The 14,112-nt window shown below is 54.7% G+C and overlaps 1 protein-coding gene across 5 annotated transcripts in view; it reads right to left on the bottom strand.

The window, feature by feature from the left end:
* ABL1 (ABL proto-oncogene 1, non-receptor tyrosine kinase) overlaps window positions 1-14,112 on the bottom strand; it is a 149,157-nt gene that overhangs the window by 14,241 nt on the left and 120,804 nt on the right. For all 5 annotated transcript variants that reach the window (XR_004344325.1, XR_003964086.1, XR_003964087.1 and 2 more), the window contains exons 4-7: window positions 11,825-12,097; window positions 3,872-3,956; window positions 2,874-3,051; window positions 956-1,140 (exon numbers count right to left, since the gene is read on the bottom strand). Coding sequence is in view for 2 of the 5 variants with exons in the window: in XM_030293005.1 (XP_030148865.1) it covers window positions 956-1,140; window positions 2,874-3,051; window positions 3,872-3,956; window positions 11,825-12,097 (721 nt within the window). In the remaining 3 variants the exon portion in view is untranslated. The remainder of the gene's footprint in view (window positions 1-955; window positions 1,141-2,873; window positions 3,052-3,871; window positions 3,957-11,824; window positions 12,098-14,112) is intronic.

Genomic DNA, 14,112 nt, shown 5'->3' with positions numbered 1-14,112 from the left:
AGTAGGGGTGCCGAAGACAGAGGAACGCATTAAATCACAGCACGGGGTACAGCGTGGGAGACTTGCAAGGACACGTGAGGTTTCTTCCACAAATAGCGAGAGAGCGAAAGGAAAATACGGAGAGGGAGCCTGCAGACCAGAGGGCACTGAGGGGGCATCAACCGTCCACCTTGTGTGGACAGTATCCGGATCTCAACTCAAACAGACCACAACAGCGGGACTACGAACACTCAACTGGAAATGTGAACACTGACTGGATCGGAATATTCAAAATGACGATCAATTCGGGGAGGAAGGGCGATGTGGTTACAAGGATAAAAAAGAGACACCTTTAAGAGACTCATACTGAAGTACTTATGGACAAAATCAAATGCTATCGGGGGTCTGCTTCAAGATAGTAAGGGTCGGGGCAGGGGGCGGGGTACAGGGTTCGGGAGCGCCGTGAGGCGATGGCCGGTAAAGCTGGGTGACGCGTACCTCGGGCTCACTGTGCAACGAGCATATGCTTCTTCATATGCTTACTACCTGCTGTAACAAGTTCTTTAACAAAAGACACAAATAGAATACTGGCACATGAAGCTTCAGGGGGCAATATCCTAGGTAAAGCCCAAACCAAACTACAGAAAATCGTGGGTGCCTGCAGGCTTGGCTAAGTGCCCCACAAACCCAAGCAGTAAGCTCGGGCTGGAGATGGGAAGTTAGGGGGCGGGGGGAAGGTAACCTGAATTATTTTGGAAGAAAACTCCGCTTTTACTTCATTTTGGAGAAAACAGGGGAGCAAAGATTGTAAGGTGAGAAAGGGAAAAAACGGTAAGAAAGAGAATTAAGGAATGAAGGAAAACAAAATGAAGGAGTGAGAGGGAGGCAGCGAAAGGCAAGGAGACAAAGAAAACCGGGACAAGGAGCCCACGCTTGCGGGTGAGGGCCGACCGGGAGCCGCAGCGGCAGCCCTTACCCCAGACGTCGGACTTGATGGAGAACTTGTTGTAGGCCAGGCTTTCTGGCGCTGTCCACTTGATGGGGAACTTGGCCCCGGCGTGGGCTGTGTACGTATCCCCTGTCATTAACCTGCTCAGGCCGAAATCAGCCACCTTCACCAAGTGGTTCTCCCCTACCAGGCAGTTTCGGGCAGCAAGATCTCTGGGGAAAGAGAGAGAGTTCAGCCGTGAGAGTTGTGGCTATCGCGTTCCCGGCTCCGCAAATCCACCGCCACTGAGGGCAGGCGCCCTCCCGACGACCGCGTCCAGTCCCCCGGGAACCTGTGCCCGTGCCCCCACCGCGGGGAGAGGTAGCAGAGGGTGGGCGCGAGCAAGCTCATTACCCTGGGCCTCAGTTACCGCACCCGTAACACGAAGATGATGGCAGTGCCTACTTCGTAGGCTTGTCGTGAGTGGTCCCGACTTAATACGTGAAGCGCTTTAACTCGCACCTGCCTGTCTGCAATCACCTAAGGGTCTGCTGGGTTAGGACGGCTCTACGGCAGGCACGGGGAACGAAGGCACCAGCCAGTCCTCAACTGGGAGAAACTTCCACCGGAGGGAGTCTCCATGTGGCCTATCCAGACTTGACAGAGGACAAAATAAAATAAAGCCCATGGCACTCCGCCCCCCCCTCCTCCCCAAACTGTGTTTCCCACTTTCCTATTCCCTCCTGGTGCGTATCCGAACGTATCCTAAAAATTCTCTCCCGTATAATCGGCTTCCTCTCGCCTCCGGATTCTCCCAGGGAGGTGGGAGTCTAATCTCTGGTTCACGGACGTTAACCATGAAATCACAAGGCAAAACGGAACAGGGGGATGCGACGAGGCAGCACCTTTAGGCGATGGCTGAAGGTAAGATCGCCTGATCGTCGGCAATCAGAGAGCAATTAAATACAGAAGACTTGTGCCTAATAGGATTTTGGTAAAGCGTTTTAAGTCTGTGAAATGAAGCGGGGACAGATGTAGCCATGCAAAGCGAACCACAAGTCAAGAAATCTCAATTTGCAGCCTCAGAGGGTTCACCCTTTGAGTGACAGGCGCATCGGAATCAGGCTCTCGTGCAGCACAGGAAATCTGTCTTACAAGGAAGCGCCAACGTCTCACACATTCTACTCTCGTCCCTCGCTGTGAAATCTCATGTACGGGTCTCATACTTGAGCTAATTGGGGAGGAAAGTTCAGGGCGGTGGCGTGGAGAACATCTTGTACAAAAGTCACCGGCAAAGCCCATCGGGTTCTGTCCTGCTCGGACAGAACCTTCCTTTGCCAGGAAGCCATTTCCACCAGCAAAGAATGCGAACAGCGAGATAATTGCGGCCCGCTTGAAGGTCAAAGCCCTCCAGGCTTTAGAACAGCAAAGGCGCTTAATTCAGGACCGCACTGACGCCGTCCTGACAATCGTGGACGCGTCCCCGGACCGGAGGACGGCAAGCTAAGTGGAGAATGAAATAAAGGGAAGGGGGGGCGGGCGCAGAAAACGCGCCGCTCGGAAACAAAAGCCACGCGCCGGCTGTACCCGCGGGGCGGTGCGGGCGCGACGCCGGCCTCCCCGCGGGGGAAGGTCACTCCTGGTGACACCGAGCGCTCTGCCTCCCCGGGGAGCACGGACGCCTCTGAGGGGCGTCGCCGGATATCGCACTTAATCCAAGATGCTTCCGAGGGAAGTGTTTCTTACCGCGGGGAAGCCACTGCCCCGTGGGCCCAGACGCGCGCCTGGAGCTGGCAAAGTCAGGAACCCGGCGTCGGCCTCTGTTCCAGCGTCCAACGTGCCGCCAGCGCTGAGGCGGGAGGCTGAGCCCTCACGCCCTGTGGGCTGGAGCTTCGCGGAGGAGGCTGCCCGGGCCCCACGCTCGCTCCGCGGCGCCGCGAGGAGGGCTGCTCCGCCAGGCCCCTACCTGTGGATGAAGTTCTTCTTCTCCAGGTACTCCATGGCTGACGAGATCTGCGTGGCCATGTACAGCAGCACCACAGCATTCACCTCCTGCCGGTTACACTCCCGCAGGTAATCCAGCAGGTTCCCATAGGTCATGAACTCAGTGACTATATAGAACGGGGGCTCCCGGGTGCAGACCCCTGCCAACAAGACAGACATTGAGGGCTTCGGGGGGCTGCTCTGCTCCCGACTGCACAAGCACCAGAAAAGGACCCCTGAGGGGCGCCTGGGGGGGGGTTCCGTCGGTGAAGCGTCGGCTTAGTCGGCTCAGGTCACGACCTGGTCATTCACGAGTTCGAGCCCCGCGTCGGGCTCCGTGCTGACGGCTCGGGAGCCCGGGGCCTCTGCTTCGGATGCTGTGTGTCTCCTTCTCGCTCTGCCCCTCCCCCACTCACACTCCATGCCCCTCTCTCAAAAATAAACATAAAAAAAAATTAAAAAACAGAAAGGAAAATGAAAGAAAAGAGCCCCAGAAACACGTTCTGTGTCTGCCCCAAAGTCTGGGGCCCAACGTCTAATACGGTCCCAAGCACTTGTGGCTTGTGATGTGTTCCTGTGGGGGGGAGGTGGCCACGCTCTTTTCTTCCTCTCGAGCCCCTGAACTCGAACAGAAGAAGACGCCACCGAGTTCAGAAGCAAAGGTCAGGTGTACACCCCACAGCCCATGTCACCCCTACACGGCGACGTCTGCTCACGGGAAAACCGCAGCGAAGGGACTCTCGAAACCTCTGGTCTCAGAGGCCGGCTGAGATTTGCACCGGACTATTCTGGGGTCTCCACTTAAAGCGACAGCCTATTCCATCCACGCACACACCATCCCGCATCGGCCTCCTTGCCACCACGGGCTGAATGTTGCCAGAGGACAGACGTCCACGTCAGACACGTTCACCTCCTCTGTCATAGCGCCCGCATCACCCCAGGGGGCGTAAGAGAGAGGCCGTCTCTTCAGAGCTCACTCACCCAGCAACTGCACGAGGTTGGGGTGCTTGATCTCCTTCATCACTGCGGCTTCTTTCAAGAACTCTTCCACCTCCATGGTGTCCTCCTGGGGGAGAAAAGGGGAGGAAGTTGTCTCAGCAAAGAAAGTGTTCGAGCAGGAAAGTATGGCTTGAACGGTTAGTACCAACTGGAGCCTCGACCGACAACCACCCCGGTTCGCCAGGGCCGACCTGCACGATGCCTGCAGTGGATCGATTACTGCCCCCCGTGGCACAAAGAATTTTCCCCTTTGATGGGGTGCCGGGGTGGCTCCGTCGGTTGAGCGTCCGACTTCGGCTCGGGTCACGATCTCACGGTTCGTGGGTTCGAGCCCCGCGTCAGGCTCTGTGCTGACGGCTCGGGGCCTGGAGCCTGCTTCGGATTCTGGGTCTCCCTCTCTCTCTGCCCCTCCCCTGCTCACACTCTGTCTCTCAAAAATAAATAAACATTGAAAAAAAAAAAAAAAAAGAAGAAGAATTTTCCCCAACAGTAAATATATGTTGGCAACTTGCTTCTGGGGGCTGCTATGCAGAGGATAGTTCTATTTCCCTAAAGAAGAGCTGGTTTCCAAGGAGTCCTAAAACACTTAACATTAAAAAAATATATATATATGTATCACCTGAAGAATCAGAAATGTAGCCACTTTAATGGAAGAGACGCTGACACAAAACGATACTATCCTAAAGAAGAACACCACCTCAAAACACTCTGTACCACAGAGGATGCCCGAAATGCAGAGCTATGGGGGTCTCAACGAAGCAACCACCACTATCCACCGGGTCGATTTACGGGTTCTACAACAATCCTCCCTAGCAGCCCCCCCCTAACGACGGATTCACGAGTATCGTCAGAGATGTCATATTCTAGCGAGTTCACCGTATCTAAACGCCACGCGGAAACAAAGAATATTAGCAAACGCCCAGAGCAAACGTGATGCCATCTCCCCATCTCCTCACGTGCTCTGGGTGGGGGCTCAACTCGAGGGGGCCTTGCCCCTGGCCCCGCACACCACAGTTGGCCCCGTTACACGGGAGGCTTGCTGTGGCCTGCATCAGGCAAACCTCTTCATGACTTAAAGAACCCACTGTCCTCTGACTGCCACGACCAGAAGCCAGCGGGTGGCAAATGGCGTGGCCCGTGTGTGTGCGAGAGCCTGGCCACGAAGGCCAACGAGACAGGCAGGACACCACCCTCCAAGTTTCAACACGGAGTCCACGTCTGCCCGGAGAGAAAGACTGCGTGGCAGATGGGGAGGGAACACCTGGAAAACTAGACTCGCCCAAGAGGAAAGCTTCATCGGGCTTATTTTCAAGGTGGAACCTTCCAGGTCGTGCCTGCCCCTTCAGGAGGCAAAGCACTCAAAGGGTCCTGACTGCAGCCTCCCGGTGGCCGCGCCATTCTTGCCCCTGCACGTGGAGATTTCCAGAGGACAGGTCAACCTCTACTCAGCACGTTCCCGCTGCAGCCAATCATGTCTACAAGCGGAGCATGACCGCTGAGGATATGTGTCAGCCCATTATCACTTAGTCTAGGGCTCTCTGAGGCTGAAACTCAGATGCAATTTGCTGCTCTTTAAAAATCGTGGCTGCTCTATGGGGCGCCTGGGTGGCGCAGTCGGTTAAGCGTCCGACTTCAGCCAGGTCACGATCTCGCGGTCCGGGAGTTCGAGCCCCGCGTCGGGCTCTGGGCTGATGGCTCAGAGCCTGGAGCCTGTTTCTGATTCTGTGTCTCCCTCTCTCTCTGCCCCTCGCCCGTTCATGCTCTGTCTCTCTCTGTCCCAAAAATAAATAAACGTTGAAAAAAAAAATTTAAAAAAAAAAAAAATAAAAATCGTGGCTGCTCTGATGTCAATGAGACATCGTTGGTAGTCTCCGTGTCAAGCCGTACGGGGGGCAAGAACTCATCCCTGCCACCGCTCCGCTGGCTGTTCGATTCTTGGGAGTCCTCTCTCTCTGCTCCTTAACACGCTCCGCAGAGCATGCCGTTGGCGCGTCTGATCCACTGGGTGACGCGCTGCCGTCAAAGGCTGGGAAGCCTGCTGGAATCCGCCAAGACGATGCTGCTCACGCGAGGACCGGGGGCCTCAAGAGCCTCGCCTGGCCGACAGGAGGTTCACGATGCGGCTCTCAAATACAGCTTTCTGGGCAAGTGGAGCTTTCCTTCTTTTCAAGCACCACAATAACCAACTCCGCACAGTGAAACCATTTCACAAGAGATCGTGGGCTCTGACAGCTCCTGCCGCTTTTCTAGAAGAACCACGCTCTAGATCTTGAGAGGCGTGGACATGCGAGAACAACGATATGGCTTTCGGAGCCAACCCTCTCCTCTTTTTGCCTGTCTTTTTGTTTTCCCCCTCATTCCTACACACTCACACACACGTGTGGATGGTATAAATAATTCCTTGTTTTTTTCTTTCAGGGCAATCGGCGTGAATTTGTCTCCCCCTGGTGGTGGAATCCGGCCGGGTTCAACCTACCGCTGCCACTACCAGCAGCATTCTCTTCTAGTAGCGGTGTTAACGGGAAAACTATCCTGTTACGTTCCTTTCCTTTCCTTTAAACACTTTCTTTTCTTTTTTTTTTTTTAACGTTTATTCATTTTTGAGAGACAGAGAGAGACAGAGTGCAAGCAGGGGAGGGGCAGAGAGACAGAGGGGGACACAGAAGCCGAAGCAGGCTCCAGGCTCCAAGCTGTCGGCACAGAGCCCGACGCGGGGCTCGAACTCACAGACCGCGAGATCTTGACCTGAGCCGAAGCCGGACGCTCAACCGACCGAGCCACCCACGTGCCCCTCCGTCATCTTTTCAAAGAGACATCTCCCATGTACGGAGTAAAATTAACACAGATAATTAGGGTGAAAGCACCACTGAGTGAACGCGGAGTTTCGGCCTTGTCCATTGGAAGTCAGGTGGGTCGGCCAGCTCTCCTCATGGGGACTGACTGGCCTGGCCCAGATGCACACGAAGGCCTGGCCGGTACAGGGGTGGTTAAAAGGATGGCTTCAGAGCTACGTGGACCAAGCCCTGCCGCTGTGTGACCACGTACAGAGCTCAGTTATTCACACGCCAGAGAAGAGAGGTCTCTGAACAAGGTCCCGTCTACACACCGGGAAAACAGCAGCATCTGCCTCGTGCGCAGAGTCCCGAGCACCGCGCCCAGACGCGGGCAGCACTCAGCCAGCTGGACCCACTTTTACTGTAACGAACACGGCTGAGAAGCCGGCTAAACACAGCGCTTGTAGGAAAGACGCGCTGGGTCTTTAGTTAATATCGCTCCGTGTTTTCGTTTTTGTCTTTCTCAGATAGGCACTCTCCGGACCCAACATCTTCTGTTTTTCTGGTTTTCTAACCAGCTTCATTCACCCTTTTTGCTCCCTGGCCTCGCCCCCAAGTGAAGGTATTCTCCGGCATAACGGAGACATCGGCGGCTCAGTGTCCCACGGGTGCCTCCCTGAGTCTCAGCAAGGACCAAGTCCCCGGGGGTTTCCCCCTCGCTCCCTGGTTCTCAACCAAGTGTCAGGGGAGCAAGGTCACGACCCCAGGGAAGCAGCATCCCGCACCCGCCAGAGACGGGGCTGCAGAGATGGGGCCGAGCTTCGGAGCCAGACCGAGGAAGGCGGTTCACCTGCCAGATCCGCGGAAACAACCGCACACCGAGCCCCCAGAACTCGGGTCCTCGGGTTCGCAGGTGTATCCAGCCCACGGCCAGAACAGAACCCGCCGCGAGCGCGCGCAACGGTGGGTTCTAGGTCGCGCGGCCTCTCTCCCTGACGCCCAGCCCCCTTGGAAGTCAGAGAGCCAGCGCGTGCGACTGTCCAGGGCCATCCTGGAGCCCTGGCTTCTCTGCTCATTTCTGCAGCTCTCTAGTAGAACCAACTGCCTGGGGGAAAACACCACAAGCAAAACCCCAACCAAAACAGGCTGGCGGAGCAGGGCAACAGAGGCACTCTCTCAGCACGGCTGGCCGCGTGCAAACTGGCACCGGGACAGTCTCCTCACGGCCAACGGGGAGAACCCCTGGGGCACCGTCTGTAACAGCAAAGTACTGGAAAGGACACAAATGCACGCTGAAGGCTGCTAGACGCTGGAAGCCATCCACGCGAAAGCAAGACCCCCGAACGTATACGGATGTGGAACGGGTGCCGAGCTACGTGGGGTGGACACTAGGAGGTGCAGGGCAGTGTCCACAGCATGCTGCCCTACGGTTAGAAGGGACACCCACACGTGGACTACTTCCGGAAGGGCACAAAAATCCAGGGGGGAGGATACTGTGTGCATACGTTACCTATTCGAAAAACAGGTAAAGAATTTAAGCCTTAACATTTTTCATCAACGTTATCTTCCACCTTTTTAACGGTAAGTCTGTCAGGAGCTTAGGAGCCAATCCTAATGCCACATTAGATCGAGAGCAGTCTTTCCCCGATTCTAGGACTTCCAGAACGGCTTCATAGGAAAAAAAGGGGGGCTCATAAACAAACTTCTGGAATACAGCTCATTTGAAACGTGGGACTTCCCTGTACTGGACGGTTGTTTCTCTCAGGCACATCCCACCTTTAGCGTTGATCACACGCAGGTAAAGTTAAGCCTAGGACCTGGTGAATAATGTCAAAATTCAAACTAGCAGGTCCGGTCGGTGGCCTTTGCTGTAATTCCAGTTTCCCGCCCACAGGGGTCAGCCTAACACCCTCCTGTCTCCCGTTTTTTGGTCTCGGGCCCTGAAGGTACAGGACCCAACGTTGCCTGGTGGATCAACACAGAGTCCGGGTTAAAGCAGGGTCTTGCCACCCCCTGCTGCTTCAAGAGGGTCTGCCTCTGCCCTCTGAGGGGCCAGCGACACAAAACAGGCAGGATGGGACGGACCAGGGGATGGTGGAGAGCAGACAAACTCAGGTACCCGGCTGGGGTCTGGTGCAAAGAGCTGCCAGGGCTTTCCAAGGCGTCCTGAAGAGCGAGGGAGATCTAGCTGCCTCCCGAGGGGAAGTGGATGGGGGGAGGGGATGGGGATGGGAGACGTCTAAGACGCATGACTGTGGTTGACGTATTTTGCATGGTGTGCGCGGGGTGAGAACTGGAATGACAATTAAGGAAAGGAGGAGAAGAAAGGAGCTGGGCTTTGGGGCAGGATGTCTGGGCCGGAACCCCGGGTCTGCGGCTCCCCAGCGGGTAACACCAGGCCAGTTGCCTGGCCCGCCCACACTGCACGTTCCTCAAGCCTGAAATGGCAGTGACAGGCGGGCCCTTCCCTTACAAGGTGCCTGTGAGGATTAAGTGAGATGCTACACACGGAGCGGGGCACTCAGACTGCAGGCCCATAGTAAGAGCTCAATGAACAGTAGCTATAACTGTCATTTAGAACCCACTCAAGGTTCTCAACCTCTCCAGGGGCGATAAATGCCCCAAAGAGCGCTATCAATCTTACTGGACAAGCGGGAACCCTATTGCAGAGATGTGCCTTATGCGGAGGAGGAGGAAGAAGGGATAATTTACTTAGCACTTGCCCAGTACTGTATTTCGGGTTGACATACATCTCTAGAATCTGACGCCTTCCCTTTTCCCTAATTAGCTATCACCTGGGGTGACGACTCCGAGAAATCCACACAACTAGGTTCTGTACCTTTTTGGGGCACCTGGGTGGCGCAGTCGGTTAAGCGTCCGACTTCAGCCAGGTCACGATCTCGCGGTCCGTGGGTTCGAGCCCCGCGTCGGGCTCTGGGCTGATGGCTCAGAGCCTGGAGCCTGTTTCCGGTTCTGTGTCTCCCTCTCTCTCTGCCCCTCCCCCATTCGTGCTCTGTCTCTCTCTGTCCCAAAAATAAATAAATGTTGTACCTTTTTACCGGCTGTAGGACTGTAAGTTAATAAGGCTCTTGGGGAAAACCGTTAAAAGTATAAAAAAAAAAAGTTTAGCAGTGTATCATTAGAGAAATAGACTCCAAAAGGCACCCAACTTCCCGATAAGTCTGATTTGCGGGTACAAGAAAGCCACCACTGCCAGACAAGTCCCTCCGGGAGGCGCCCTGCCCTGACTCCCTGGCGGCGGCTCAGGAACCAATGTCACAGCGTCAGCTGCTGGACTGTGTCCTCCCCACACTTCGAGTAGTGCAAACTCTCCCTCTTTCTAACGTTTTCAAACAAGCCTTGCTGGGTGGAAACCAGGAATTTTGTGCTTTTGTTCCTCTTTGTTTCACGTGTGCAAATACTGGCGAGCGTGTGGGTGATGCCCGGGCCTTTAACGGTTTCTCAAGCTGGTCAAGGCCCGGAGGCCGGCCTGGTGTTCAGCCCTGTGCCAGATCGGGACACTGAGCACAAGCGCACGCCTCTCCCTGGACTTGCCTGGTCTGGGGGTGGGGGGACGGGGCAGCGGCCGGTGCAGCGCATATCCAATCACCTTATTCCTGCGGATCAGACCCTTCACTGCGCCCCACTGCCGCCAGGGGAATGTCCCCGGCTCCGTAGCCTCGGTGACTTACCGTGGGCTCTATGCCCTCCGCCTCTGTCCAGGCCTCCGCTCCTCTACTCCGGCACCAACCCACCCTGCACTTTCTCCCCACCACGGGGAGCTCACCAGTCCCCCCCTCCCCCCTCGTTCCCGTGCGGTGTGAGGGCGCCTCGCTCCTGCCTCGGGCCCCAGTCACCCCACGCTGCAGGTTCTGTCATTGCCCGTCTCTCCTCCTAACTGCGCTGTTCTACCTACCTAGGCTGGCCTGAGGTGCAGAACGCTATTCTCACAACCCTAGGGCTAAGCCCAGGGTCTGGCAAGCAGAAGCGAGGGTCTCGCTAAGTGTTTATTGAGTTTTTAAAAAATCACGTCTGGAAAGTATCCAGGAGTCCTCAAGTGACCCCAAACCACGCTACCCACCCCCCTCCCCCAACACACAAGCGTCAGTCCTGCTCCAAGGGCTGATCTAACGGGGTATGTTCAATATGAGCGCCACGAGCCACCCTTGTTTTCTAGAACTGCAGACTGCGAGTCTTTCTCTGAAGCGTCACTTTACATGAGCCAGAAACTGTAATTTCCACTTTGCTGCACCTCTGAGTACAGGCGGCAGGTAAGTAACAGAGTCCCTGAAAGGCAAGCGATATGGCTGCCCAGGTCTCCAAGCATGTGCCCGACAGGCTCCTGAGAAGCGTGTGCGCGCCGGGGTCCCTTCCTCCGGCCGGGTGGATGTTTCCCTTCTTGTCCAACGGCTACAGGAGGGCCTTCCCTCAGCCTCCGAGTGGTTGTCAGGGTAATCGGTTCGCTTACAGCAAGTGCAAATGGCACAGGTCAACGCTAGGGGACGCTCTGGCCACAGGTAAAAAGCTCAGATCGCATCCTGAAGGCCGAGGGCCCCAGATGAAACCCGCTGCTTGGCCTCAAGGTTTCAAAGAACTTCAAACCCCGCCCAGAAACTACGCACACCATGCGTTAGTGCAGACGAGAGCACGATGGCCCGGAACCCGAGTAAGAAGCCCTGACGTTCCCTTCATGCCTTCGTCCGCTCCCGTTTCCAGCAGTTGGGACTCACACTACACAGAACTGGATGGAACCTGCCAGGAACGCCCAACGCGCGTGCCTTTCAGATCTGCCAACAAACATCCACTGGAGAGTCCAACGCATTTTGGTTAAATCCCCTTCTTTCAAAACTCACAGCTTTTCCCCTCCTTCTCCTGCTTCTCAATAGGAAGTGATTCAAAGGCCACACGGACAGAACGGAAACCCACGGCTTTAAAAGATTCTTGCCACGGAATGAAAAAACTTCTCCGAATGACTGATCTTTTTACACCAAAAACCACAGCGTGCCTCAGCACTCACCCTACGTGGAGGCACGGAGTCTGGGAGGGGGACTGCACCCGTCGGAAGAGGTCGGCCGAGGCCTGCGGAGGCCCTTCCTGGGCTGCCCACCGGCAGCAACGAACCGCGTTCAGCCGCGAGCTGCGGCGGCAGCCCCAGACCTACCTTCAAGGTCTTCACGGCCACCGTCAGGCTGTATTTCTTCCACACGCCCTCGTACACCTCTCCGTACTGGCCGCCTCCCAGCTTGTGCTTCATGGTGATGTCTGTGCGTTCCATCTCCCACTTGTCGTAGTTGGGGGACACGCCGTAGACGGTGGGCTTGTTGCGCTTGGGGGCTGGGTAATGGAGAGTGGTGATGAGCCCGTCCGCCACAGTCGAGTGATGATGAACCAACTCTGCCAAAGTGTTGAAGCGGCTCTCTGAGGAGACGTAGAGCTGAGGGAAACAGAGACAGCACAGCCTTCAGCCCACGGGCACGCACACACCCAGACAACTCTGCTGAGCCCAAGCGAGTGTGCAGAAAATCACTTAGACTGTGCTCCTCGACACTTGCTGTAATTTACTTGCTGAAGCAGAAAGATACGATAAAATGCCTCAGGGCCTTTGCACCTGCTGCTCCCTCTGCCTGAAATCCTTCGGCCGCTTAATCATCATACGCCTGGGTCTCCCTTACCATTCCAAGCCCAGGGTAAATGTCATTGTCACTGTGCCAGTGGACCTAGTCATCACCCAGCACTAGTCATCAAATCACCTTCCTTCCTTCTCTGCATTGTACTTACCGCTGGCTGATCGGTCCCTGTTTATCTGCTGGATTACTTCCTGTCTGTCAACACCTTCTAGAATGTCAGCTTCTTGAGAGCAAAGCCCTAAGTGGTCTGTTTTTATCCTGGATCCCCAGTGTGGAGAACAAGAAATGAGCACATAATAGGCACTAAATAAATGCCTGTTGATTACATTAACGAAGAGCAGAACTTAGTATTTGCAGACTAAAAAAGAAAGGTTTTTTTTGTTTTTAGTTTTTTTTTTTTAACGTTTATTTATTTTTTTTTTTATAATTTTTTTTTTTTTTCAACGTTTATTTATTTTTGGGACAGAGAGAGACAGAGCATGAACGGGGGAGGGGCAGAGAGAGAGGGAGACACAGAATCGGAAACAGGCTCCAGGCTCCGAGCCATCAGCCCAGAGCCTGACGCGGGGCTCGAACTCACAGACCGCGAGATCGTGACCTGGCTGAAGTCGGACGCTTAACCGACTGCGCCACCCAGGCGCCCCCGTTTATTTATTTTTGAGAGACAAAACCTGAGCGGGAGAAGGGCAGAGAGAGAGAGACAGAGAGAGGCAGACACAGAATCCGAAGCAGGGTCCAGGCTCTGAGCTGTCAGCACGGAGCCAGATGTGGGGCTCGAACCCATGAACTGTGAGATCATGACCTAGGCCGAAGTTGGATGCTTAACCGACTGAGCAACCCAGGTATCCAAAGAAAGTAATTGTTTAAAATTACGCTTATTACCTGAAACCTAGAATTATTACTTATAGTTATATAATTATCCAGATCTAAACGGTGACCCGAGATGGAAATCACTAAACAAAACAAAAATCTCTTTCTCATTCTTAGTCCCTCGATCTGGGCTAAGGAGCACCAGAGGCCAAGGCTTGCAAACCCCAGCTGGATGCCACCATGGGTGCCCCTGGTCAGCTGATGCCAGGAATGGATTGGGGGTGCACAAGGGCCACACAGCCTCCTCCGCCATGGGGAAGGGAAGAGAGAGGATTACAGACACGAGTGCACACAACCCGTCCACGTGTGGTTCTCGTCTGAACACACAGGAAAGGAAAGGAAAAGAGCGGCTGACAGCAAGTAGTGGATGGTGACAGCCATCTTTCTTCTTCTTCTTTTTTTTTCGTTCGTTTCAGGGAGGCGGTGAGGGAGTGCTTCCACATTAAACAATTCCACGTTGTAATACACACAGGACATCTGGGCTCCAGGCAGACAAGGGATCAGTGAACCTACCAGCTCACGAAGGGCAGCCAGGGAGTGTGGGAAGGGGGAAAGGACACTAAAAATCATGACTAGGTGTTCGTAAGACTTGCCCTGACTACAGAGACAGAGAAGGAACACGGGTTTGAAAGAGCGGTGATGCCCGGGGCAGGAAGAAGAAAAGGGAACAGGAGTCACCTATAGCTGTAGTATCTTGATTACCTAAAAACAGAAGAGGGGGGTGGGGTGGAAACAGAAAAAGGAAGAAAAAGCCTGAAGCACACAGCAGCCCAAGGCCTTGGCTGTCGGTTATGGGAGGCTCCCCACCACTTTCTGTAAGTTTGTCACAGGAGAGAATTAAAGTATTTTCAAAGAAGAAAGTATTCACGAATGCATGAGTCGATGCCATTTGCAACCCTCGAGAGGGTAAATAGGATTCTTTCTCGCTTGGGGAGATGACAGAGTTTTAAAA

Source organism: Lynx canadensis, chromosome D4 (genome assembly GCF_007474595.2).
Source record: "Lynx canadensis isolate LIC74 chromosome D4, mLynCan4.pri.v2, whole genome shotgun sequence".
Classification (NCBI taxonomy): domain Eukaryota; kingdom Metazoa; phylum Chordata; class Mammalia; order Carnivora; family Felidae; genus Lynx; species Lynx canadensis.
The sequence above is the reverse complement of the archived record's forward strand: the minus strand, read 5'-3'. Positions and strand labels throughout refer to the sequence as shown.